General features: G+C 53.5%; 4 protein-coding genes across 6 annotated transcripts; 2 read left to right on the top strand and 2 right to left on the bottom strand.

Moving 5' to 3' along the window:
* The first annotated feature begins 8654 nt into the window (after window positions 1-8654).
* LOC117642964 (anti-sigma-I factor RsgI2-like) lies at window positions 8655-13114 on the top strand. The gene is made up of 6 exons (XM_034381600.1): window positions 8655-8738; window positions 11018-11240; window positions 11313-11596; window positions 11754-11974; window positions 12059-12215; window positions 12640-13114. The coding sequence occupies exons 1-6, from the start codon at window positions 8718-8720 to the stop codon at window positions 12805-12807; spliced, it is 1074 nt and encodes a 357-aa protein (XP_034237491.1). The 5' UTR covers window positions 8655-8717; the 3' UTR covers window positions 12808-13114.
* A 1254-nt stretch (window positions 13115-14368) lies between these two features.
* LOC117642104 (protein XRP2-like) lies at window positions 14369-16511 on the bottom strand. The gene is made up of 7 exons (XM_034379944.1): window positions 15994-16511; window positions 15708-15917; window positions 15447-15619; window positions 15190-15346; window positions 14924-15086; window positions 14685-14840; window positions 14369-14602 (listed from the first exon to the last, which is right to left on the bottom strand). Exons 1-7 carry the CDS (start codon window positions 16062-16064, stop codon window positions 14489-14491), a joined length of 1044 nt encoding a protein of 347 aa, XP_034235835.1. The 5' UTR covers window positions 16065-16511; the 3' UTR covers window positions 14369-14488.
* On the top strand, window positions 16488-19801 carry LOC117642103 (rhomboid-related protein 2-like). 3 transcript variants are annotated; one of them, XM_034379942.1, is made up of 9 exons: window positions 16488-16618; window positions 17021-17098; window positions 17200-17223; window positions 17313-17477; window positions 17563-17784; window positions 17872-18008; window positions 18111-18324; window positions 18399-18509; window positions 18600-19801. In XM_034379942.1, exons 2-9 carry the CDS (start codon window positions 17039-17041, stop codon window positions 18810-18812), a joined length of 1146 nt encoding a protein of 381 aa, XP_034235833.1. In that variant the 5' UTR covers window positions 16488-16618; window positions 17021-17038; the 3' UTR covers window positions 18813-19801. The 3 variants fall into 3 exon arrangements, with proteins under 3 accessions (XP_034235833.1, XP_034235834.1, XP_034235832.1); XM_034379943.1 differs by lacking the exon at window positions 16488-16618 and adding an exon at window positions 16625-16917; XM_034379941.1 differs by lacking the exon at window positions 16488-16618 and adding an exon at window positions 16625-16932.
* Window positions 19802-20190: 389 nt separating this feature from the next.
* LOC117642102 (T-complex protein 1 subunit zeta) lies at window positions 20191-23177 on the bottom strand. Its single transcript, XM_034379940.1, has 8 exons — window positions 22954-23177; window positions 22175-22373; window positions 21537-22085; window positions 21274-21453; window positions 21036-21183; window positions 20801-20941; window positions 20551-20719; window positions 20191-20474 (listed from the first exon to the last, which is right to left on the bottom strand). Exons 1-8 carry the CDS (start codon window positions 23088-23090, stop codon window positions 20402-20404), a joined length of 1596 nt encoding a protein of 531 aa, XP_034235831.1. The 5' UTR covers window positions 23091-23177; the 3' UTR covers window positions 20191-20401.
* Window positions 23178-24989: the final 1812 nt, after the last annotated feature.

The following is a 24989-nucleotide window of genomic DNA, read 5'->3' as shown; positions in this document are numbered from 1 at the left end:
TCGCTGTGCTAAGAAAAAAACTCTCTCCTTTCGGGTGCGTTCAGTGGCTGAATTTTTCGTGCGAGGACCCATAGAAACGATGCCGGAAACGACTGCAGCGGTCCCAGGACGGCCGGGCGGGGCCAGTGGGGCGCACGACCCGCACACTGCGAAGGTGGGCGTGCGATTTCGTGATGCGCTGCGAGGATTGTCCCGATGTAATCCAGTTTGCCTGGAGCTCCTCGGCAGGGGCCACCCCGCCACGCCCCGCCCCGCCCCGCCCCGCTGGCGTGCGAGGGAAGGGTTGCCACACAAAGGGCGAGGATGGCAATCGAGTGCAGAAATTGAAACGGGCCCTAACCTAAACCCTGCAGAGCCTGCCGGGCCCGGCCGGCAGGGGCGGAACCCTCTCATGCACACCCTCTTCCTTGACCTCGTTCCGGGAGACACGCTACTGCCCCGACACTGCTCCGGCCGGCCTCAGGCTCCAGGAATCACGGCCGCCTTGCCCTGTTGTTGTTGTTGTTGTTGTTGTTGTTGTTCTGGTTTCCACCGCTCCGCAGGTGCGGCGACAGCACTCCGCCTCACAGTGCCGTAGACGGCAATCACTCCCACAATGGCGGGCGGACGCATTTACGCCCCTTTTTCATTTTATTTTATTGTGGTTTCCGGAATATGCGGCGGCGCTCTACTTCGTCCAGGCGCTTCGCCTTCCCCCCCTCCGCGAATAAAAAGATTCCCCCTCCCCCTAATATAAACTGACGCAACCAGGTCGTCTAAATAAACCAGCGGTACACACGGAGGAACACACCGCCGGCAGCGTGCCTGCAGCCAGCTTGCAGTCGGCCGTCGCCTCTGCAGCTAACGAGTGACTCACGCAGCCTGGAGTCGCCGCTGCACCGTACATTTCTGGGAGGCGGCAGTGGCAGTGTGCTGGACAAAAATTTGCGAGAGTTCCAGTCGCTGGAGCTTGGGGGAGGGGGAGTCGTGGAAGTCCAGGGAAGTGGCTGGAAGTGTCGGCACGTGACCCGCAGGTCCGCGTCGCTCGGCGACATTCGGTGACACTCGGTGTGCCAGCCGGGCCAGCCCTTCCAAGCCCTTCGCCGTCCCTTTCATTTCTCCAGGCCATCCTGCCCGGACAACTCGCGCGCGGGGGCGCGGGCGACAACGCGTTTCGCACTTTGGTTTTTTCGGCGGCGGCGGCGAGGCTCTCAGGCCTGCCCCTCCCCGTCCCCGTCTTCCTCTCCAACGGCCCACTCATCACGAGGGTTCTTAACTTGACCGCTTTGTGGCCCCTCGACTACTTTGCTCGGAAAAACGTTAAAATGGCCGTCCTTTATGTGACCCTGCGGCCGTGCCGGGGGCAGGGTGGGGCGGGGCGGGGCGGGGCGGGATGGGTCGGCGGGGGCAAATGAGGACGGTGTTAGTCATGAGAGCCTCGGGGAGCGCGGGCAGTGCGGCCAGTGCGGGGCGAAGGGCCGTTATGGGCCCTCCGGGGAGCATCAGCCATCAGCCACTGACCACGCCGACGGCACGCCGACGGGCCCACACCCTGCAGTGCAGGCCACAGGGCCACTGGGCTGGGGGCCGCGGTCTCGAGGACCACTAGCCACAGGCTGGGGGTCTGGAGGACAGGGCGAGGGTGGCGTGGGCCGCAGAATAACAGTAGCCGGCGAGGCTATTTTTGTGTGTTGGGGTGCGGGGAATGTTACGTTTATAGTCACCGTCATGGCTCCGTGTCCAAAGCGATAGTTGATGTACGACTGACTGGGCCGAAGCTGCTCCATACCAGGTATTTTGCCTCACTTTTCGAAATGTTATCGTCTTCAATAATGGCTTCAATACAGTAGTACGACGGCCCTACGCGAAACATTGAGTCAAAACCCGCTACTGACACACTGTTTATGTTTTCTACCAAAATCTACGTTAAACTATTCCTGGGAAAATGACCGACAGAATAAAAGTTTGCGTTAGGTTTTTTTTCTTTTTTTATTCTCAATAAAAAAAAATTTTTTTCGTTTTATTTGGACACAGGTGAATAAATCTGCTATTTTCCTTGTCCCCAGGCGGCGGGAGGGCTGCCAGCTGCCCCAACCCACCACGGAGCCACCACGGACCCACCACGAACCCACCACGGACCTAGCGGGGCGTACCGCCGCGGCACACAATGCCTCTATCCGTGCAATCCGCGCTCCCCCGCATCGCGTTGCCCTCTCTCTCTTCCCCTCATCAAGGGAATGGCACCAACCCACCTTAAAACTATCCCTCCGTGAATGCGGGGCCGAAGGGACCGCAGAGTGCATCTCCGACAGAAAGAAAAAGGGGCGAGTCGTTGTGACGATTTTCTTTAAGAGAGAAAGAGCGAGAGCAGTGGACCAGTTGTGTCGTCAGAGGGGCGCTCCGAGGCCGCGGCCTGAAAGGCGTGCCGTGTTTTCTACGGCTGCAACTAACTGTTCGGCTGTCCGTCCATCCATCCATCTATCTGCCGTCCGCCCCCTGCCTTCCCCAACATGACCTGGCAGTGCTGGCGCTGGCAGGCAAGGCAGGGCCCGAGCCGCCCTAATAGGAAAACAGAGTGACGTTACTTTTCGCCTGCACCAGGTCGGCATCCCACTTGGGGAAATACAAGCCCCCCTCCCCCCCCCCCTCCCTTCCGAGTCGTTCCGCGCAAGGTGCTCTCCGCCCGCATCCGCCGCAAGAATGCCAAGGAGTCCGCATCCACTATTTACAGTGGAGGAGCGAGGCGGCCGGGCTGTTGGTTGCGTGCATCATCGACGCCGGGCCGCTGCTTGCCTCGCGCGCCTCGCTTGCCCAGCTCCAATTCCATCCAGACGCGCCGCTCTCTCCTCCATCGCCGCAGATCAAACCGCTCGGTTCACCTTCAGCTCGCTCGCAGCCGGCAGCCCGACCTGGCCTAAAACAACACCCGGGACTAAGCGTGCCATCTGCCTCCAGCTTGGCTGCGGCGCGGTGGCTCCCCCCCCCCCCCCCCCCCCCGGGCTTCCAGCCGCTTCCAGCGGAGTGCGACAAGCAGTCCTGGTATTGCGAACACACTCGTTGGGCGGGACTGCCGCTCCGCGCCCCGCATGGCCACGGCAGCACGGCAGCGGCCCTAAACCGAAGGGCAGGGCGCACTTCCCGAGCAGGCAGCGCAAGCATGTGGCGTAATTACTGGTAGCGGGCTTAAGTACAGCCTTTATGGGGGGGGCCTGGTGCCTCGCCTGGTGCGGACCACGACGGTACGGCGAGGCGGTGTGGTTAGCGGGGTGCGGCGGGGAAAGCTGCTGTCATCAGGGCGAACGCGGCGAACGCGGAGCCACGATAATCCGATTCGAAAAACTTGCAGCCAGCAGCTAATCGAAGCAGCAGCACGGCGCAGGGCGGGGCGGGGCGGGGCGGGGCCGAGGCCCTCTGGGTTCCCTCCGGGCTCGGGGGATCGCCGGGGATTGCCTGGCCCGGCCCCCGGGGCCCCTCGGGGGGTCGCCTCGTGCCCCAATACGGCTAAGGAGGCGACAGTGGTGCCCCGCCACGCCCCGCCCTCGCGACCACCGGATTAGCAGAGCGGACTCCAAGAGTCATACATAAGTTACGTGGCGCCCGACCCGCGCTCTTCAGCGACGTGGACCAGCCCGCCTGCCACGTGCACAAAAGAGCCAATTTTGTCGTTTGCCGCCGCGCCACTGTGTGTGTGCGTCCGTGTGAATGTGTTTGCATGAGTGTTGGTGCGATATGCATGTGAACAGCAGTGAGAGAGAGAGAGAGAGAGAGAGAGAGAGAGAGAGAGAGAGAGAGAGCGCAGATCGGGTGGGCTCACCCCTTCCCCGGAATAACAGACTGGGTCCTTGCGCTCTTCTTGCGCCCCGCGCCCCAGCCCCGGCCCGGGTCCCTGCGTCTAGTCCCCGGCCTGGGTCCCCGCCAATCGGCTTGTGGCCACCAAACATTATCGTCGTCCTCGCCGTGCCTCGCCGTGCCTCGCGGTCTGCGGCCCGGATCATCCCCGAACGCTTGCCGGCTCGGCGGGCTCGGACGACGAGGTGGCCGACGTGAAGGAGGCCGAGCGGAAGGACGGGGCGCACGGACAATGAGCCCGACAATGGCTTTCTAATCTGGCTTTGCTGGGGGCCGCCGAGGCCGAGGCACGGCGTGCCAGAGGACCTGTTTAGAGCTCCGGGTCCTCGAAAAGGACTTGAATCAAACACGTGCTGGCGGCTTTGGACTCCCGGTCGGTGCCCCATGTGATTGGCTCGGGTCCTTTTCCCGGACTCGGAGCTCAGCGCGTCTCTAGCGAATCGCGCCGTCATCGCACTAATTGGATTGACAAACATGGTGACGGGCTGGGGCGGGCTGGCGGCGTGCCTGACGGGCCGCGCGTGACCCGATCGGATTCGTTTCCGCCGAAACATTCCGCCGATGACAGCTAGCAGCGGAGCGCCCGAATCAAACTGTCATTTTTATATTATTTGATGAATTTTCTTTTCATTTTTTTCAATGTTGCGCGGCAGACCACGCGGGGCGAATGGCAAGCAGAGCGCGGCCGTTCATGGCGGACGCCTGCGGCCCTGACGAGGGAATGAAAGATGAATGAAGCATTACCGGTGCTGCTCGACGTCTCCGGCGTCTCCGGCTGGTCCTCAACAAGTATCCACTGGAGGTATTCCTCGATGCACTCCCGGCTCCACTCGCTCCCCGGCTCGGCTCGGCTCGGCTGGGGGCGTCCTGCTCGACTCGGCTCGGCCCGGCCCGGCACCACTCGGCCCGACTCGCACGGCCTGGTCGTCTGTGCGGCGCGGTGCGGGGCGTCGGGGGTGGCAGCGCCTGCAATGGGGTGTGCTCGCCGAGCTCTCCAGCGATCGACTGAGACAGCCAGGCTTGCCAGCGCGCTAGGGCCATGAGAAGCGAGCAGTGGCGGGCAGCCCCAGCAGGGGCACGGCGCGACGCGCGCGACGCCAGCGCCCCTGGCGCAGCGGCACGCCGGCGAACTACGCGGGGGTGGGGGCGCGCCGACCGGGCCGCACGGAACGGGCGGCACAGGTAGCACCGTGATCAGGTTTGCCTGAATGCTACCCACGACCACCACCACAGGCAGCCACAGCCCTGAAAGGGGCGTCTCCGTGCCGCCCGCCTTGGCGATCCGGAGGCCCCAGACGCATCGTCGCAATCATGCCAGGCCGGGGTTCGGAACCTCCGCGCTGTCAAAGAGGTCCTCATCACAGGCAGGGCTGTGCCGGCACCTTTCAAGGACCCCGTCGGCCCACGGACTGCCTGCCCAGCAGACGCCGGGGCGCGACCCCGAGGCCGCTCCGGGATGTCCTGGACCAGGTGAACAAGAACAACGCGCCCAAGCACTCTGCATAATACTCCAGCAGCGCGGCAGCCCTTGACGCAGACCCAGTGCAAGAGCAATATGAGGTTGATGAGTTGACGACCCCTCCGAGAGCGGCAAAGGCCCGTGCACACTTCCGGGCCCTGTCTGCCCGGCGCTGTTGTTGCAACATTCAAATGGGGGTCGGGGGTCACGGCGTCGGGCCGCGCCGCCCCAGCCCAGCCCCGCGGGCAACAGTGCCTACAGCGACCCCGAAACATCCCGAAACTGGGGGATGCGGGGGGATCCGCGCAGAAAGAAGGGAAAAGGCGGCACGCGCACGCACACTGTGAACCCACGGCGAACCGCCGTCGATGTCAAGCCTGAGGGTCGGCCGGCCGAGGGAAGGCAGACTGAGAGGGGGAGGGGGCTGACGGGCAGGGCTGCCGTCGGGGACGTCAGGGAACGGGTTGGGGTCGGGGCCGTTCGTGACGCCAGCCCCGCCAGCCCGCGCTAGCCGGGGTTACTTTTACAACACATGAAGGGAAGCGCGCCGGGAGGGGCAAGGGGAGGGGCACACAGCCAACGAGTCACGGAGTCTCGGCACCGACGCATCCTCTCCAACCGCATTCCCTCCAAGACGGCTATTTGCCGCTTCCCCTGCTTCGCCACTCAGACCTCTTCCAATGAGGCCGCCACACGCATCGCGCCCACACCCTCGGAGTTTTTTGCTGTTTGTGGTCTTCGGGTTTTCGGCACGCCGAGTCGGAAGGTGAGATGCCAGCGGGGAGAGTGCCGCGCCGCCGCCTGCCGACTGCCTGCCGACCCCGAAGCAAGAAGTTGCCCCGGCCGAGCCAGGGGGCCTCTCCTCTCGCGGCCCCCGCGAAAACAACGCAAAAGAAGCTTTTCTTTGGCCGCAGCGCTGCGGCGCTCCCCGGCGTCGTCCGAGAAAGCCCCCACTTGCCTCGCCGTGCGCACACGCCCGAGCTTTGGAAAAAATCCGCGGTGTGGGCGACGGCGATGAGGCCGCCACAGTGTGCCACACACGCCGACGTGCTTGCTGCCTTTGCCGCCTTGCCCCGGGCACCGCGCACGTCGCCGCCAAGCACCGCGCCCGACTGCCCGACCCTCGGAGATTCTTTCAGTCGATAACAAGTTTCAATCGGCGGCCTCCTCTGTACGGAAGCGGCTAATGGAAACACATTGAAAGCCCCCGCCGCGGGCACCGCCCGCCTGTCACGCAGAGCGAGGCAGAGCGACGCAGAGTCGCGGCCCTCCATTTGGGGGCACGCCCGGCACGCCGCCAAGCCCAAATCATTCACGCACCTTTTCTATCTGATCGACTGATGGGCCAACGCGTCGGATGCACAGAGACGGGCAGGTGAGGGGTGGGGCGGGGGATGGAACGTCCATTTCGGCCTTCCCACTGACCACCACACTGCTGACGTAGATCACCACAGAGTGCCGGTTCCAAAAAAATGTACATGAAAATGAAGAGATGAGTGAGGCGAGGCCGCCGCCAGCACGGCATGCTCTGCCCTCCTCGGCCAATGAGGCGGGGCGAGGCGGTCGGCTTCGTCGGCTTCTCCTGACAGATTGCCCGATACTTCCTGTTTGCGGAAAAAGCCTGCTTTCAAAAAGTTGCCTTTCAAACTTTTTAGCACTCTTGCCATTCCAGGTGATATTCAACGTGAAATGCACTCCACAAGTCGCCGTGAAAAAAGAGTGTTTCGTTTTATTTTTTATTTACCAAAATTCACTTGTTGCTGCCCTCCCGGGCAGAGCTGTACTCGTCAAAAGAAAGTTTTTTTTTTTGTTTTTTGTTTTTTGCTTTCCATGAATTGGCTGATGTGACAGGTCGAGGCCGTCACATGCCGCAATCCCCCACCAATTTTCAGACTTTCGGCCCGAGGGGGAGGAGGCTGCGCAACTCATTCCCATTCCCCGCTGTCCACCTCGCTTCGCGTCGCCCGTGCCTCGCCGTGCCTCGCCGTGCCTCGCCACTTGTCCAAGCAGCGCACGCTCTCGGCCCCGCCCCGCCCTGCCACCTCTCGCTGCAGTTTTATTCCCCTTGGCCTTTATACTGCGAGTCAATCAGTGGCGATTTACTTATACAGCGGCCAGCGCGCCAAGCGCGAATTCGACGCGCGTTTCACAGAATCACTGAAAGGAAACTTCTCCCGCGCCGCTTTTTTCGGCATCTTTTTTTTCCTCCTTTTTTTATTCGTCCCATTGCGTTTCCCGCCCGTCTGTCCGCTTCGCTGCCTGGAACTCTTTCGACAGGGAATAGAGTCGGCAGTGTGGCGGCGGCAGTGCTGCCACATAAGTTGGCAAAAGTCATCTCGATGCACCAGTGCCGAAAGGGCTGCCAACATCAGCATGCATGATTGTGGGAATTTTCAAAGTTGGCCAAAATGACATTGGTTTACAGAAACGAAAAACGTGAATAAATGTCATGGGTTTGGATGGGAAATGAAAAAGTTATTGAACTTCACGATTTCTAAAATGGCCAAAAATGGCCTTTTATGCGGCACATTTACCGAGTAGGCAGCTGCTTCTACACTGGGGCATTGCGTGCACCGGACCGCACAGCGCCGCACCGCACGGGGAGCGCCCGCCGAGTGCCGGATAGGCCATCCGTTCGACGCGGCTGTCCGAGGCCCGGCCTGCCAGCAGGGGCTCCTGCCGCGAGCGGTTCGTCGCTTTGTCTCTCTCGCACCCGAACGGCGTGGCCCCTGAGTGCGACAGAGACCGAGTGACGAAGAGAATCCTCTGCATCGCTTGGCAGGGGACTCCGGACCCACGTCTCGTACGTCACGCGGCGTCGCGTCGGCACGGCGGCACGGCGTACGCGAGCCACAACCTAGCATAGAGCACTGGTGGGGCGGGGCGGGGCACGGCGTATCCCTGGAGACGCTGCCGCCGCACGCTCGCTTCCGGGAAGCCCCACTACGCTCCCACGCCCCCCCCCCCCCTTTCCCCCGCGCCACTGCAACAAGATGCTTCGGGAAAGAAGACCCTCGCGTTGTTTACCGATTTCCAGCGTCCCGCCGTGTGTGCGCCTCTACCTGGCCGAATCTGGAACATCTTCCTCGTTACGTTGTTGCCGGCCCCCTCCCCCGCAGCTGGCGAGGGGATCGCACGTCAGCCCCGGGGAGCCTGTTTGCGCCAGGAATCGTCGACATGTTGTTTTAAATGGCGGCGCGGTCGGACGGGAAAGACGTCCAGGCGTTGGCGAAAAAGAAGCTCAATCTATGTGATAACCTTGATGACGAATGGGCGCAAGCAGGCAACCGGTTTGCGGGCCGGCGTGCCGTGCCTGTGCCGTGCCGTGCCGTGCCGTGCCGCGGTGGTACCGAGCCGCGCTCAGTCCCCGACTCGTGAGGCTGAGGAGCGTCGCTCGAGCATCGCAGTCTCTTCGCGACCGCGCTCGAGAATGGCGGGAACACACATCCAGGTACCTTGCTCCGCCTTGCTCTCCTGTTCCGCGTGCGGCCGGCGGCACCGACGGCCGCTCCAGGCCTTGTTCGTGCGGCTCGGCGGCGCGGGGACGTCTTCTGTACAGTGCAGTGGCCGCAGTGTACGCCGCCTCGTCTCTTCCTGCTGTGGCGACTGGGACTGGATTTAGAGGCTCCTGTTTATCGCCGTTTTAGTGTCTTTAAGTTATTTTAAGCGCACTCGCGCCGCCGGAGCACCCCGACCTGCGCACCCAGCAGGGCCTTGGTGGCGGCGGTGGGCACACTGCCGCCACTGCGGCACGGCCCTGGCCAGGGCCTCGCCTAAGTGTCCCTGGCTCTAATGGCGCCGCTCGGCGCCGCTCCCAGCACTGACTGCACTGACGTCAGAGGGGATTACCCAGCATATCCCAATTCGTAGTCTTCTAATCGGAGCACCGCAGACCTGACGGGCTCGGTGGGCTCGGCTGACAGCCATCAGGCGACTCCTAGATCTTGAATGGCCAGGATCAAGGCGATGTGCGGTCGGGGGTCACGGCGACTCCAAGTTGCTTCTGTGGTCCCGGGAGAAACAGACCCACGGGGAACCTTCAGAGTCCTCGAAGAGGCTCGAAGAGGGAAGCAAAATATCGTGCACTGTTATGTTGGTCGCCACACATCGAGTGTGTGCGTGAGTGTGTGTGTCCCTGGCGCACAGACATTTTCTGCGAGTAACGGTCGCGTGAACTTGCCGGGCGAGGTACTGGGACGGTGCCAGGCATCAGCGTGTCTGTGCGTGTGTGTGAGCGTGTGAGTGTACGTTTGTGTACGCGTGAAAATGTCGAGACGAAATGTGAGGGGGGCCGTCCAGGTACAGCGAGCGGTTTTCGGTCATTGCTGCCTACTCCCCCCTCCTCCTCGCATTCCCATTGAAGCAGGGGCTCACTGTGTGTGGACACCCCACCCCCTCCCTAAGTGGGGCCCCAGCCGTCCGTCTGTCCGTCCGGGCGTCTGTCCGTCCGTCCGTCCGTCCGCGGCCCCGTGCAGAGAGGAGGAATTCACAGCGCGTTATACTTTATTGGAGCTGGGAGCGCGCTTTGTGTGGTTTGCCGGATTTGTCGATACGGCCCAAACAGACGGTGTGGCAGCAACGGCCTATCTGCCGCGGACAGCCAGGGACGGTCCGCTCAGGCCCGCCAGATGCGGCGCTCTCGTGTTTACCTCCGCCGGGCCCAGCCCCGGGCCAGCCCCCGGGCCAGCCCCCGGGCCAGCCTGCGACGCTCTATATCGGAAGCATTGCCACCACTGGACGACCGCGATTCTGTCCTTTCATATATGAGACGCCCGTCATCGTGGCCCCTTTTGTGGGCGGAACCTCTCCTGGGGAAAAGGCTGCTCCGCACACACAAGGACGCACGCGCACACACACTCACACACTCACACTCACGCGCGCTCGGAAAGCTTTCACCAAAATATTACTCCTCAATCACATCAGCCGGCGCCGCGGCGGCCTGCCTGCGGCCTGCGGCTCGTCGCGAAGTGCGCGCCGCTCATCGCGAAGTGCACGCCGCGCGCGCCTTTGGGAAGTTGTCGCAAGTTTTTGTTTGTCACCGCGGGGCCCGCCTGGAGGGGCGCGGCGGGTTGGACCGGTTTCACGGGTGCATCTTGCGGCTCAGGGCCGTCCCGGCGTCGCGGCCCGGCCCGGCCGTCCCCCCAGCCGTCCCCCCGACCGTCATCCCGGCCGGCCGCTGGCTCGGCGCTCGGCGCGCAATCTCGTACTGCTCTCGCGGGCGCGCGCTGCGCGTTCAAGTTCAAGACGGCGAGACGACGGCAGGGCGATCGTGACTGTCCTCTGAAAAGGCGGTGCAGCTTGCGTGCTGCAGCAGCGGCACGACGCGTCGCGACGCCTCGCGACGCCTGCCGTGCGTCACCGTCGACAAGACGAGTTGGCGCCCCGGAGTGGCGGAGGCGCGTCTGGTTCCGAGTCGTTCCGAGTGGTTCGGAGCCTCGTGCATTGTGCATGGCGATGACTCCGGTAATCGATTCCACTCTGTTATGCAGCCATGCAGTCATGGCGGGGAAAATTCCCAGGAATATTTTAGCGCGGCCGGCCGCTGGACTGCTAACTGGGGTGGATAGTAGTATTGATATACATCGTGCGCGATGTGGCCGGCACGGCGAGGGGTGGGTCCCAGCGTGGTCTTCGTCAATACTGCCCTCTGTGTCTGTGTGTAGGCGCGCGCGTGTGTGTGTGTGTGGCGCGCGCTTTGATTTTAACGACACCGTTATCCTGTGGCCACAGGTAGCCTTGGTGCTGGCGGTGGCGGCGTTCTTCGCGGTGCCGTGCCCCGCCTCCCCCGCGGCCTCTCCTCAGTTCGGGCTGGGCAGCGTGTTCGCGCCCAAGGGGACGCAGCCCCCGGCCGAAGCCTCGGCCCCCTCGGGCCCCTCGGCCCCCGCCGGCGGCTTCAACCCGTTGAGCATCCCGAAGAAGGTGTTCGCCGCGCTGGCGCCCTGCAGGCCGGACGGTACGTCTCGAGGCGTGGGTCCCGCCGCCTCTTTGGCTTCGTTTCACCCGCGCTGTTTCGTTCGTTTTGCAGCAGATGACGCCGAAAAGACGAGCGGGAGGTGCGCACCCCGCCAGCCCGCCGACCATCACCACCACCACCACCATGACCACACGCAGCAGCCGGCCGCACCGACCGCAGCCACCCCCGTGGCGTCTAGAGGAGCCGCCCCTGCAGCCACCCCTGCAGCCACCCCGGCAGCCACCCCTGCAGCCACCCCTGCAGCCACCCCGGCAGCCACCCCTGCAGCCGCCCCCGCAGCGACTTCCACCTCGACCGCGGCGCCCAGCACTGCAGCCCCGGCGGCCTCCGAGCGGGTAAGATGCAGGGAGGCCGCAGGGTCGTCTCGTCGCTCTGTCTCTCTCGCACTCACGGGGCGTCCCGTTGAAGTGCGAGGTCTCTCTCGCACTCACGGAGCGTCCCGTTGAAGTGCGAGGGAGACAGAGCGACGAAGCTAACCGTGCCCGTCAACAGCGCCAGCCGACGGAGCCGACCGAGCCGGCCGCCAAGCTCCCCGTGACGGACGAGTGCCTGCTGGCGTACCAGAAGCTCACCAACGGCACCGCCGAGGACGCGGACTTCGACATCCTGACCGTGCTGCTGGACTACGGCGGCTTCCCCGGCCAGGTCAACGACATCAAGTGGGAGAAGAACGCGACGGCGGGCCGCCCCAACCGGTGGACCTACTTCTACGGGTGAGTCGTGTCGACTGAGGCTGCCGTGGCGCCTGCAGTGTGGGCGCGGCGGTCCCCAGTAACCCTGCGCCCTTCCTGCTGCAGCGACACCGACTACAAGACGTACATCCGCCTGGAGAGGGGCGCCGTCAACTCCACGCGCACGCCGACCCGCGGCACCACGCCCGAGGAGATCGAGGGCGACATCTACTGGTCGCCGAAGAACTTCTGCGGCAAGCTGAGGCACTCCAAGTACACGCAGGTGCGTACCCTGTCACTCATGTTTTCTCTCGCGGGCGGGCAACATTTTTGAATGCATTAGCCGTTGTATGTCTTCGAAAGCGGCCTGTAAACCATATCAATTTTTATCATTTCGCATATTCAGTTTTTCATTGTTCGGATTGTGGCTTTCGCATGCATTTCGTCGCTTTCCGTGTTTGATGAAAGTCACTGGGGCAAAATAATATCCAAAATCTATTATCGTCTAAAAGCATTTCTCGGCCAAAGACAATTGACTCTTCTTTTTCTTCTAAAAAGCGAAAACTTCTCTTACTTTTTCTGTCAATGACTGAAAATGGTTTTTCAGTCGTCCCTGGCCTGACGGGCCTGACTGTGTGTGTTTGTCGATGCCTTGCTGCATGACTGCATGCTTGACACGTTGCTTTGGGTTGTGGCCGTGCACGCAGGCGCCGTTGGCGGAGTCCCCGGACGGAAGGCCCCGCATCTCCTCGGAGACTCAGCCCGAGATATGCAGCATCGGCGACTCGCGCAAGGGCAAGACCCTGCGCTGCTCCGGCTTCCTAGCAGACAAGGCTCCGCTCGGCCCGGCCCTGCTCGCCACCCTCATAGGCTGAGCCAGGCCAGCCAGGCCGAGCGGGTCCCTCTCGCCGCCACACCTCATCATGGACTGGACCGCAAGTGGACTGGCTCGTCGCGTCGCCCCATCAAAGAGAGACATGGGGCACCCCCACGACGCCACTGATGCGCCACTGATTACTATAGCTGTGAATGTTTCTCATATAATAAAGACTTGGATTTGGGGAGACTTTTGGTAGTGCCGTTAAAAGAATTCGCACGTTCATGGAGAGGATTGACATTATTTATTTTTTTTAGAATAGAATATTTAATTAATAATAAATGTGACTTTGAGGAAAGACCGTTGAGTAGCGTTTTTGATTGGAAGGGTGTAAACGGAGCGAAACATGTACTTACGTTTACGGCCACACGGTGCAGACACGGTGAACACACGCACCACGGGGTACACTTTTATTTCCTATTTTGTCCTTCCAGTTGGTTCCAGTAAGTTCTCGAGTTGGGAATCTGAGCGGTTCCCACCGCTCGCGACACGACTGCTCGAAGTGCGTCGCTGCGGTTGCTTCCAGGTTGCTTCCCTGTGACGAGCCCTCTTTTCCAGGACCCGGACCTGCGCGCGTCGCACCAGCCGCAGGTGTGCTTCATCAACGGGGACCGCGTCATCTGCTGGAACACCTGGGAGTGCGTGGAGCCGCTCCAGCCGGGCGTGACCTGCCCCCGAGGGGGCGCGGACAGCGCGCTGCTGGCCTCGCTCGTGGGCTAGCCCTGGGCTCCTGCAGCCTGCCTCGCCCCTCGGCCTCGGACCCTGGCTCTGGCTCCCCCTGGCGTAGGAGGTGCTGCCTACCTGCCCGGCGTGCCCGGCGGCGGATCGTAAGGGGGCAGTGAAGTGCAAACCAAGTTTGATTTTGGAACTTTTTATTAAATTCAAGTATATAAATGAGCACGTCAAGCCAAATGCAAGGATAGAAAAATGGGTGCGCCACATTTGTGAGGTGCAAAGATGTAATCTACCTATGAAAAAAATAAATCCTACTTGCTTTAAAGTGCGGAGTGAGACACTCGTTTGTTAATAGTTAACATACATGACATGAAAAATTGGACGGACTTCAAAAATACTGATAGAAAATAGTTTCTCCTCTTTAACCCAAAGTATTCCATAGAGCATACAAAATAAGTCTTGAATACACAAACTGTTTGTTCAGAATGTACTTGGCGTGAGTAATGAAGTAACAGTATTGTTTCCGAAGATGCCGGCTTATGATAAATTGATGACACTGTCTGTCAGTCAAGTCCTCCGTTAAGAGGAGGTGTTTACAATCACAATGTGCAATCACAAAGAAATATGTCAAGCAAGCATAAATCACAACATTAAGATAGCTAAGCTCTGAAAGTTCCTGTTCAAAGTGCTCTCAGAAACAGCATCTCCTGAGAATAAATTAAAACCCTTTTCCATGGCTAGTACTTTAATTGAACATACACAAAGTGCACTTGTTCATGCTCTGCCAAGTATGGTGCCAAATCACAGGATAAAATTTATGTTCTCAACTAAAAGGAACATGGGTAACTTAGATGACTAGAGCAAAATAATAAATGTGTTTTTTTTTTGCTTTTTTTTTTGTTTGTTTGTTTGTTTGTTTGTTTTTACATTTAAAAATAAAATTTAATCTCCTACAGTGATTTTTGGTGCTTTTCAATGGGACCTCCCTGACGATTGACTAATGCTTAGCAGCCCAAGTGCATTGCTGCACACTGAAAGAAACTGCTGGCTTGCTTTGAGGCACTGCTGGAATCTGGACTTACATATATGTTATTTTCAAGACTGCACTCCTCCAGTAACTGCAACAAAAACAAAACAAAGTATGTAATTTATTTATCACTGTCTGATATTTCTAAGGGAGAAATAGAGGTAAGAGCCTACCTTCAGGCATATTTCAATTATATTTTGTCCACCAACAACTAAGCCAACAACTGGCCCATTATCAAGTTTACTTGCAACTGCTGGCTCCAGACCAATGGCCATGGCATCCACAGACTGCAGTTGGACTTCCCTACTTGATAAAAATACACATTTATCCTGAAAGAAAAAAGGAAATTGCAATTTTCTTTTTAATACAGAAAAGTCACAGTACACAACTTGATACAGTAAAAAACACTCACATTCTGCCTGAGGAGTGACGAAAGAAATTCCAAGGCGGTATCACTTTGACGGTTATCACTATCTCCAAATACCAGTACGAAGGATATGTCCCAGTCACTGAAATCTGCAACTCCTTGACTGATAGGTATCAGTCCAGAGTCAGAAGTTACAGTCCAACCTGCCCTAAGACAAAAAGGAGCGAAAAAGATTAGTTTTGTTGTGACAGTAAGGTACAAACAAAATTTGTTATCAAGAGAATGGTTTTTTTTTTTATATGATTACATACTCTCGAAGTTGAGGTGGGAAAGGTGGAGTTATGTACTCTTGTAGTCGTGCTTTCTGAGATAGCTTGCGCCAGTTACCATCACCATCCACAGGGGTGAAATCATGCACACTACTCCATAGATTGTTAAAAGGACTCAGACCAGCCATCTTCATGTGATCTTTAGGAAAATAATGATTAAAAACATACAGATATTATTATTATTAGAATAAATTGTTCAATAAAATAACACCCAGAACATAAACTTTAATTAATTTTACCTTTCAGATGGTTGTACTGCAAACGGATGCATGCAAATCGTATGTGTGTTGATGATTCAATGATGGGTTGAGTAGCGCAGTGAAGAAACACATCTAATCGGTGACTATCCCTTAGGCGGAACTGTCCACATGGGACGACAAGCACACAATCCAAACAATCTCTTACAAATACACTGCATGAAAGAAAATTTGATGATTTAGAAGAAAAGATGGGAAAAGCAAAATAGAAACAATGTCAAACATACACAGTGAAGCACTTACCTTCCTTTCACTGGGCCCAAAATAATTTTACAGTTAGCACAGTCATCTATGTTGATTGAATCAATACAATCAAGAACAAATATCATACTGTTTGAACAGTTTTGTATTACTAACTGCTGACCATTCACTGAGCCAGAAGTACGGCACACATCCTCACCTTTCAGGTTTTCAATAATAAAATCATGAGGATCTACCTGAGGTCTTTTATCCCTGGAATAAATAGAATCATAATTTAAGCACAATAAAACTCAAATAAGATTTCAACGACCAGGATTTGTCAACTTACCAAGAATACTCTTTCGGCTTAGGTTCTTCATCTTCAGATTCCTTTGCCTGATTGCAAAGGGAACAACCCATAGCATCGACTTTCTCAGCCAACAACAAGAAAGATTAAATCACTTTAGCAACAAAAAAGTTAGCTCATTTCATTTTCTTCTCCAATACATATCTACTTCGGCGGTTTTACACCGTCAACATCAGTAAAAGCAGACCAACATCATCTGACATTTATTTGAAAACACACATTTTTGCAGAAGCTTTTTGTTTACGTTTAACACGTTCATTTGTTTCTTTTAACATGAGAAATTTCAAAGTACATACTAAACTTTGTAACTAAGTGTAACTAAGGAACTTGCTTTTAAAAAAAATCCAGGACAGCTGCTTCCTGAATCATCCTCTCAAACAAATGCTTTCAGGGAAACTTTCTGGCATTACTTCATTGTAAATCAAATCCTAAAAGCATGACGTGTCACGGCCCGTCCTCCGATGCGACGAGTAAATTTCTCTCTCGATCGAGGTCGTTGACAGGGGCAGGGGGCGGGGATGAGGGGGTGAGTGAGGAGGAGGGGGGCGAGAGGAATGTTTGGGAGGATTCCGGCGGACAACACAACGGACCAGCCACGGCCGCAGCGGTAAGTGTGTAGATGTGGTCAAACGGGTATCTATGCCTCCTTTCTATCTCTCGAGCGTCAAAGTTGGCCGCGGAGGAAGTGCGTGAGTCACCTTCCGGAACCCACGGGCGCTGCGACCTCGCCCTCTGATAAAACTATCTTTGTTGGCTTGACTTGACTTGAGTTGCGAGTACCTCGAGTCTGGAGTCAAGTTTGCTGCTAGTTGTAGTACCTACTCATCCCATTGTTCACTCGTTGTCCTTGGGAGCTAATTTCTACTGGGACAGTGCCTCGAAGCTGCATTTTGAACGTGACTTGTGGTGACTTACGACTTGGTATACTTTTTTGGGTATACCTGTTGAACTGAGATCCACTGAAGTGAAGTGTCAGTGAGTAGTAACCTTAAGGTGCTCCTTGTGACAGGGTTCTTCCCAAGACAAGATGACCTCATCAGGTGACGTCAATGGCCAGACTGCCATCAATATGGGTCATCTGTACCCTGTGAGTAATTGGAATAATTATCTTGTAATTTATTGAGTTTATTAATTTCTTGATAGTATGGAGTGTTTTCCAAAGTAACTGAGTGTTCTTTTTTGCTTCAGCACTGGCAGATGATCTTCAATAAAGTGAGTGTTAGGAAAGGCTATTTCACATGTTGAATAAACATGCATGTGCTCATAAATTATTGTTTTATTTGTCTTACATTATTTTTCAGTATGATGAGGATGCTGATGGACGACTGTCATTGGCGGAAATGAAACGAGTTGTCAAGAGTGAATCATTTGAACAGGACATTCCAAATCGATGTATTAAACGTATTGTGGCTCAAGCAGATGAGAATAAAGATGGATATATTGAGTATGAAGAGTTTCTGAAAATGGTGAGGATCCTGTCTTTTCCATAATGTAAAAAGATAATTGTTGTCAGAACATTTTATGAGCTACTAAAATTTGCTTGTTTCCTAGATACAAGAACCAGAAGTACGAACCGTTTTTGGACAAGGCCTTCAAACATTTGTTCGAAAGACGATTGTTCCAAGGCGACCTCCACCTTCTGTCCAACGAGCCACAGACACTACTGATTATGCTGTGCAGCGTGCCATGGATAATATTGATGCTGGTGAATATGAAGATGAATACACATGCAATCCTCCTGCAGTTTGCATGATCATTGTGAGCATAATCGAGGTAAGCTTGGGTACTGGTATTAAAACAAATGTTCGAAGTCAGTTTTGTTCTAGACAATTATCACTGTTTTTGTATGCCTTGTTTCAGATCATTGCATTTTTGTATGATGTTGTTGAGACTGGCAGATCTACAGTCAGTGGGCCTGCAGCAAAACTTTTTATTTATAATCCTCGTGAAAGATCACAAGCTTGGCGTTACTTCACATACATGTTTGTACATGTGGGGTGAGTTATTGAGTTCATTTTTTACTGTAGTGTGGTAATGTCCTGATGAATCATGTGCTGTGCAAGATAATTTTCATTGGTTTTGTTTCTTGTGATTTTCAGTGTCTTTCATTTAGCAGTCAACTTGATGGTTCAAATCATGTTGGGAATACCACTAGAAATGGTTCATCGATGGTGGCGTGTTCTTCTTATTTACTTGGCGGGAGTAGTCGCTGGGTCCTTGGGAACATCAGTCTCTGACCCAAATGTATACCTTGCTGGAGCATCTGGTGGAGTATATGCAATCATGACTGCACATATTGCTACTATCATCATGGTGAGCAGACATTTAAATGAGTTTGAAAGTTAATTGCAAAAACTGTCCTTGACATTCTTTTATGTATGTTTTAGAATTTCCAGGAAATGCAGTTTGCTGTTTACCAGTTGATTGTCTTTCTTTTGCTAATAGTGTCAGATGTCGGAACAGCCATATACAACAGATTGCATGAGGTCGATGATAAGGTAAGCAAATTAGGTTTGCCTGCTAAATCTTGCTGTTAGTTTTTTTGTTTGATTTTGCAATTTATTTATTTTCAATTTTGCTGTTTCCAGGTTGGATATGTTGCCCATTTGGCTGGTGCTATTGCTGGACTTCTTGTTGGAATTCAGGTACTTCGTAACTTGGAAGTGCGATCATGGGAACGAGTTATTTGGTGGGCTTCCATCATCTTATACCTAGGGCTGATGACTGCTGCCATTGTATGGAATATTGCATTCCCTGATTACTTTCCCGGTCCATATGAGTGCTATGGAGTCGGTTGTTAGTTTTCCAAATTCAGTATCCACACATCAATTAAAGCACAATGAATCAAAGTATTATTTTATGCAGGTAGTTAAGTTTTTAGGAGACAATGCCAGTACTTTATAGAAAACGTAATGTTGCTACTGGTATTGTTTGCTTTCAATACCGTCCCCGTACAGAATTTTTTCTGTTGCCTTGACATATTTTATTAAAGAAGGAAGTAAGTAAGCACATTAAATATTTCTATACAGTATTTTTTTTATCGTATTTTTGTTATTATTTTGAGAAATATTGTCATATAATTTTATTCCATTGCACAACTAGAAGTTTTGATATACATTTGATGTTTGTTTTAAAACATATTTTGACGAAAAATGGAGACTTTTACACTTTTGTGACTGACTTTTGTAATGACTCAAATCATAGTGTACTGATTAAAGTGTTCTTTAATTTCTTGTTTGGCCTAAAACTCCAAATTTTATGATGTGGTTGCCTATGCTGTATTTTTGTCAACCAGAACTGTCCCAATATAAATTTAGATTTTTGAATGAAGTGCATTGTTCCCTCCTCAACCCTCTGTATCATTTTGCTCTAGAAGTTCAGAAACTATGAATAAATTTGGTGCCCCATTGGGACAATTTCTGTATTCTTGGTACAAATATGTGATAGTAGTTGATGGTTTTGTATCTAATTTACGTTATTCGGTCATTGTTTCCCTATATTGATATGAGATGCCTTACATCTAGTCACAAAAATAACTAACATTGTAAATAGACCAAAAAAATCTGCTTACTGCACAATATTTGACTGTTCAAAATGGAACAATTACAGCCGTTGTTATTCTCTGACTAACGAATTCATTACTCAGCCTAGGATCATGGAGCAATTTGTTGTCCTGCATATTATGGGCATAGCATACATGCTCCAAGAAGTGTAATATATACGGATATTCCTGCTCATCACATATGTTATTACTTTTGTACTCATGACTAATAGAAAAGTTGATCTCCAAGGGATGCGTTTATTATGTCTCCCCTCTTGTGGACTGACACCAACATTGATTGTTGATGTTATATGATCTCTCTATTCAGACTTAAAATTTGACTAGCTAGTGTTTTGTGCAAAATCTAATGAAATTGATCAATCCAGTTAATCTGGTTTTCACAGCTTTGTCAAATAAATGTGATATGTGTCCAATTATTTCCTCATATGAACCTTTGTGTAAGTTGTGTAGCAGGGAAAAGAAATAAAATAAAAGGATTTTCAAAGCAATTTTACTGTCTGCATTAATGCAAACCAATTTAGTTCATATTTTACAAAACAAGGTGAAAGGCACAGAATGGTGAGATGGACCAAACATGAATGAGATGGATGAAGTATAAAATTAGCACAGGGTTGTTCTTAAACACTAAATTAGAACAGATTTTAATGCAGATACTGGAAAAAATAACAAGCAGAGCAATATGTAAATTAGAGACCCACCAAATGGTGTGAATAAATTAAGATAAATGCAAAAGCAAGGTCCCACCGGATAATACATATGTTAAGTGTAGAAGCTTCCACATTTTCAGTGGATGGTAGAAGGATTACTTAAGACTTGGTTTAGATCTTCTTAACCCTTCAGTGATGACATACCAGCTCTCATAATCTCATCAACCAAGAGAAGATTGCTAGCAATGACAGTGCTGAAAAATAAAAGAAGAAGTCATTTCATGAACTCTAAAAATTTCATAAGAACTTTTTCTTTGTTGTCAAACTTACCAAGAGTTGATAATTTGTTTCTTCACAATAAAGTTGTCATAGATTCCTGCTTCTGCTGGTTTTAAAACTTCACCAGAGTTAATATCCAGACCAACAGCTTCACCTGTGGCAATAGCCTCCTCTTGTAGCTTCACTATGGTGTCTTGTGAATCAAAACCACTGTTCACAGCTGTTAACAAGTAAAAATTCCAAGTGTAAAGAGCCATTTAAGAGATCCATCAGATAAATAAATTAGACAGTATGGGCTTACCTAGGGTCTTAGGAATAACTAGCAATGCCTCAGCAAAAGCTTGAATGCCAAGACGGGCCTTGCCCTTGACTGTTTCCTTGTACTTCATCAGCTCTCGGTGAGTGGCTATTTCTGTAGCACCAGCTCCAGGAACAACACATTCTGAAAAACAAGTCAGTACAATAAGATTAAGACATATCAAAAAGCTGATTGAAATTATGTTTTCTTTCATATCCTAAAAAAGAGAGCAATTTACCATCTAGTAAAGTGTTGTTCACAGCACGAAGTCCATCTCGAATGGCATCTTTGACTTGGACTAATGTGTGCTTGTTGGGTGCTTTAGTGAGGATAGTCACACTTTGAGGGAACTTGCATTCCTCTACAAATGTGTATTTGTTTTCACCCTGCAAACAAAAAGAAAGTCTTTGATAAGGCATGCCTTAATGCATTCAAAGTAATTTTTGTCCTTAATAAAAAAAATTGTCATAACTTACCAGCACATGTTCATAAACAAGTCCAGCATAACCCAGGCAGCTTTCATCCAGATCATCAACTGAGTTGACAGCCATACCACCGCAGGCAAGAGCAAGACGCTCCATGTTACGGCGCTTGGCTCTACGCAGTCCAATGATGCCCTCCTTGGCGAGCATATCCAGAGACATGGGGTCAATACCCTGAACAAAAATTTAATTCAGGATACACAAATTTTGGATGTACAGTAGAAAATAATTCATTATTAATAGTAATATTAACAGACCTTCTGATTAATGACAACAAAGGTTTTGTCGGTACCATCACACAACTTCTTCTTCAGTTCAATGATTTTCTTCACTCTGTTTTCAATGAATTCACGTTCGGCCAAAACAAGCTTCTCCCTTTCTTCAGCCGATTTGTAGAAAAAGCCAGAGTTGACTTCACTCTTTTCATACTCCATAGACACATTGCAGGTCAGAATGTAGGCATTTTCAACACGCTTGGGCATGTCAGGGTGTCTGGCACCATGGTCCATGACCAGACCTTTGATGAGAGTGGTTTCCATTTCAGTTTTGTGCTGCATTTCCATCATTTCAATCATGTGAAGGTCAACTGGTTTCTTGTCCTGTCTAATTGCTAAAATAGCATCAACGCAAACTCCAGCGAGCACTGCTGCCAGCTTGGGGTGCACCTTGGTGGCCAGGGAAGTCTTGGCAACATCAATCAGGCTTTCCCTCTTGGCCTCAGTGGGGATTTTCATTGAGTCAAGGACCTCTACAGCTTTCTTTCTTGCCTGTTCAAATCCCTCAGTAAGGATGCGGGGATGCAGACCCTGAGTGAGCAAAATGATCAGTGTCACACCATGAAAAATTAAGCAACAGGGACAGCAAAAATAGATAAATAGACAGTGCAGATACGCACCTCAGCAATGAACAAATCTGCTTGCTTTAGCAGCTCTCCAATGAGCAGGACAGTTGAGGTTGTGCCATCACCAGTCATGTCATCCTGAGCTGTTGAAGCACGAGCAATCAGAGAAGCAGTCGGGTGCTGGATCTGCATCTCATGAAGCAATACATTGCCATCCTTGGTGATCTTGATGTCCCCAGCACCGGACACCAACCTGAGTGGGAGAACAAGAAAATAATATTGGGATCACAACAAAATAACAATGGTGAACATAACCTCCAAGATTAGTACAAAATATCAGAAATAGTAACAAGAGTAGAAAAGCTTTACTCAATGAGGCAATTGAACTTAAATTAATGAATATTTCACAAAAATTACTGCCGAATTCATTGAACGTAAGTTTTAAGAATCAAAAGTAAAAACAGGTGCACACCATACGACACAAGTCACAAATGATCATAGCAGCCTGGAACTATCTGATGTTTGTCAATGTCAAACTGAAATTCAATGAATGAACGGCTGGGATTATCTCCGCAACCAAATCGTAAAAAAAGACGCAGAATCTGAACGCTGGTTTCAGCAGCTCACAGGCCTCCCAGAAGTCACGGGTCCTCAACCAAATCACTATCAAAGATTAAGTAACTGAACCAGGCCGAAAAAACGTCAAATACGAGTCAGCCATTCAACAACGCGATCTTAAACGGCAGACGGAAAAGTAAACACACCAAATTACAGCATTTTATCGATAAGATGGGGCCACATGGGGTGCGCCGGTAGGGTTATGTCGTACTCACATTTTCATGGTTCCCTTGGGGCCAAGGTTTGTCTTCATCACATCGTGAATTCCTTTGGCTGCTGAGATGTTCACAGCGAGGGCTTGAGCGGCACGAGCGAACTCGGCTTTAGGGTTCAACAAGCTTATGGCTGCCATTGTTTGAAAATTCTAAAACCGGGAGTAATGTGAACCCCAACAATGAAACAGACAGGAGGTTGGTTCCCGCGGCCCGCCGCCTTCTCGGAGCCTTTTCGTTCCCTGAACCACGTGACACTCCTACCAACGTACCACGCGCAAAAGCCCCCAACTTGACGCTTTTGTGCAAAATTTCAATGAAACTTCGCGGGTTCCTCGTCACGGACTACCAAACTCAGATAAAGGCGTCGCTCTTCAAACCAGAAGACCACCATCCTTTCAGTCAGGCAAATCAGACAACGATTAAAAACTAGTTTGAAGAGGCAGTGGTGGGTTGGAGGGGAGGGGGAAGGTACAGGTGGAGGTGCACGATGGGCTGCCTGCCCGCTCGGCGTTTGTGGATGACTGACCTACCTGATTCATCGACAGAACCGAAGGAGATGACATGAACTCAAAAACGGAGCTCAGTGTGCGCGTGAAACAAAATCTCCATACCTCAAGGGCGTTTGGAGGCATCCGGCTCGTCTTAGGACGGCTTAGGCTGTGGAAAAGGCGAGCCTGCAATGCTAGCTCACTCGGCGTTTCCCCGCAGACTGAATGAATGGGGTAGGGCCTTGGATGAGACAATGTACAGTGTATGGTCTTGTGTCACCGCACAAGAATGTATACTCTGGAATGGAAAGACCTTTCTCTGGCTGCGACCCACCGTGCATACAGTCCAGAACCGCTGGAATAACTCACACTCCAGCTCCCTCCCCTCCCCCTCATCCCCATTCATCACTTGGCACCGCGAGGCTCGAGGCGGGGCGGGGATGCTTCTCTTGACTCCGCGCGGCCGGAGTGACGGGCTCGATTCCGGATGGCGGCATGATGGCGGTCGCTCTGTCTCTCTGGCATCCCTGCGCGACGCGCGACGCCCCATGAGTGCGAGAGAGGCAGAGCGACCAGGGTGGGCGGGTGTCGGGCGTGGCCCCGGGGCCAGGCCAGGATCTGGCTGGGGTCATGGACCTGTTGAGTGCCCTCACGCCAATAGCGAGGCGCGGGGTGAGCCGTGGCCACGGCATTGGCACGGCAGGGCTGAGGGGTGGGAGGCTGCACGCCCGGCACGCCCTGCAGCATGGCGCCCGCCAAGCACAAGCCAACCCTGCTCAACCCGCCGCCGACACCGCCACCCTCAAGAGCGCGACCCTCTACCGCGCCCTACCAGTTGAATCGGCCGCCACCCCGCGCCGCACCGCCGCGCCCTGGGCCGCGCCGCCGCGCAAGGACACCTGCGCAGGGCTGGGGCGGCTGGAGCGGCTGGAATCCGACAGGCCGTGATGAACGAGCACGGCGTCCGTGAACCTCGGGCTCCGCCGCCAAGGCCACGCCGGCTGCACCCCCAGCTGCCGGCGCGGCGCCACGCGCCCCCGCCGATACCGCCCCAGCCCCCGCCGCGTCCGAAACACAACTCGAGGCCGGCACGGCGGTGCGTTTGGTCGTCATTAGCCACCTGGATTGGGGGCTAGATGGTCATCGCCTTCTCGACTGCAGACAGCAAGCGACCGAGTGGTGCTGTGCTCTATCGCGCGCTCCCATCACCGAACCGCTGCCGCCTCAGCACGAAGTCGAAGTGGTGACGGCGGGAGGGTCGCCGTCGTCCGCGAGCCTCCATGCCCCCCCCCCTCCCTCTCTCCAGCGCCGCGCACACCGCGCTCCGGGATGGGGCGGCGCCGTGTCACCGTCATCAACGTCATCATCGTCATCATCGTCACCACGGCTAGTAGACAGCAAATCGCGGCATCGCGGGCAAGACGAGCGAAGCGCTTTGCATAAGGAATGCAAGGTTGGCGCCGCGATGCTCCGCGACACTGCAAGGCAGTTGCAAGCCGCTCCTTGCGGTTCGGATGAGCGTCGCGACGCTCCCTCGAGCAACTGCAG

This window comes from Thrips palmi, unplaced genomic scaffold, assembly GCF_012932325.1.
Source record: "Thrips palmi isolate BJ-2018 unplaced genomic scaffold, TpBJ-2018v1 HiC_scaffold_16, whole genome shotgun sequence".
Taxonomy (NCBI): Eukaryota; Metazoa; Arthropoda; class Insecta; order Thysanoptera; family Thripidae; genus Thrips; species Thrips palmi.
Note: the sequence above shows the minus strand (reverse complement) of the source record. Positions and strands in the feature narration are given on the sequence as shown.

Excerpts from the sequence above, each read along its gene's own strand:
- LOC117642964 (XM_034381600.1), top strand. The coding sequence starts at position 8,718 with ATGGCGGGAACACACATCCAG. Across the intron at positions 8,739-11,017 it reads TGGCGGGAACACACATCCAG|GTAGCCTTGGTGCTGGCGGT; the intron begins GTACCTTGCTCC and ends CTGTGGCCACAG. Across the intron at positions 11,975-12,058 it reads CGGTGGACCTACTTCTACGG|CGACACCGACTACAAGACGT; the intron begins GTGAGTCGTGTC and ends TTCCTGCTGCAG.
- LOC117642102 (XM_034379940.1), bottom strand. The coding sequence starts at position 23,090 with ATGGCAGCCATAAGCTTGTTGAACCCTAAAGCCGAGTTCGCTCGTGCC. Across the intron at positions 21,454-21,536 it reads TTGTTGTCATTAATCAGAAG|GGTATTGACCCCATGTCTCT; the intron begins GTCTGTTAATAT and ends ATTTTTGTTCAG. Across the intron at positions 20,475-20,550 it reads AAACAAATTATCAACTCTTG|CACTGTCATTGCTAGCAATC; the intron begins GTAAGTTTGACA and ends TTTATTTTTCAG.
- LOC117642104 (XM_034379944.1), bottom strand. The coding sequence starts at position 16,064 with ATGGGTTGTTCCCTTTGCAATCAGGCAAAGGAATCTGAAGATGAAGAA. Across the intron at positions 15,918-15,993 it reads AAGCCGAAAGAGTATTCTTG|GGATAAAAGACCTCAGGTAG; the intron begins GTAAGTTGACAA and ends TATTTATTCCAG. Across the intron at positions 14,603-14,684 it reads TAATTGAAATATGCCTGAAG|TTACTGGAGGAGTGCAGTCT; the intron begins GTAGGCTCTTAC and ends TTTTTGTTGCAG.
- LOC117642103 (XM_034379942.1), top strand. The coding sequence starts at position 17,039 with ATGACCTCATCAGGTGACGTCAATGGCCAGACTGCCATCAATATGGGT. Across the intron at positions 17,785-17,871 it reads TCATTGTGAGCATAATCGAG|ATCATTGCATTTTTGTATGA; the intron begins GTAAGCTTGGGT and ends GCCTTGTTTCAG. Across the intron at positions 18,009-18,110 it reads TACATGTTTGTACATGTGGG|TGTCTTTCATTTAGCAGTCA; the intron begins GTGAGTTATTGA and ends TGTGATTTTCAG.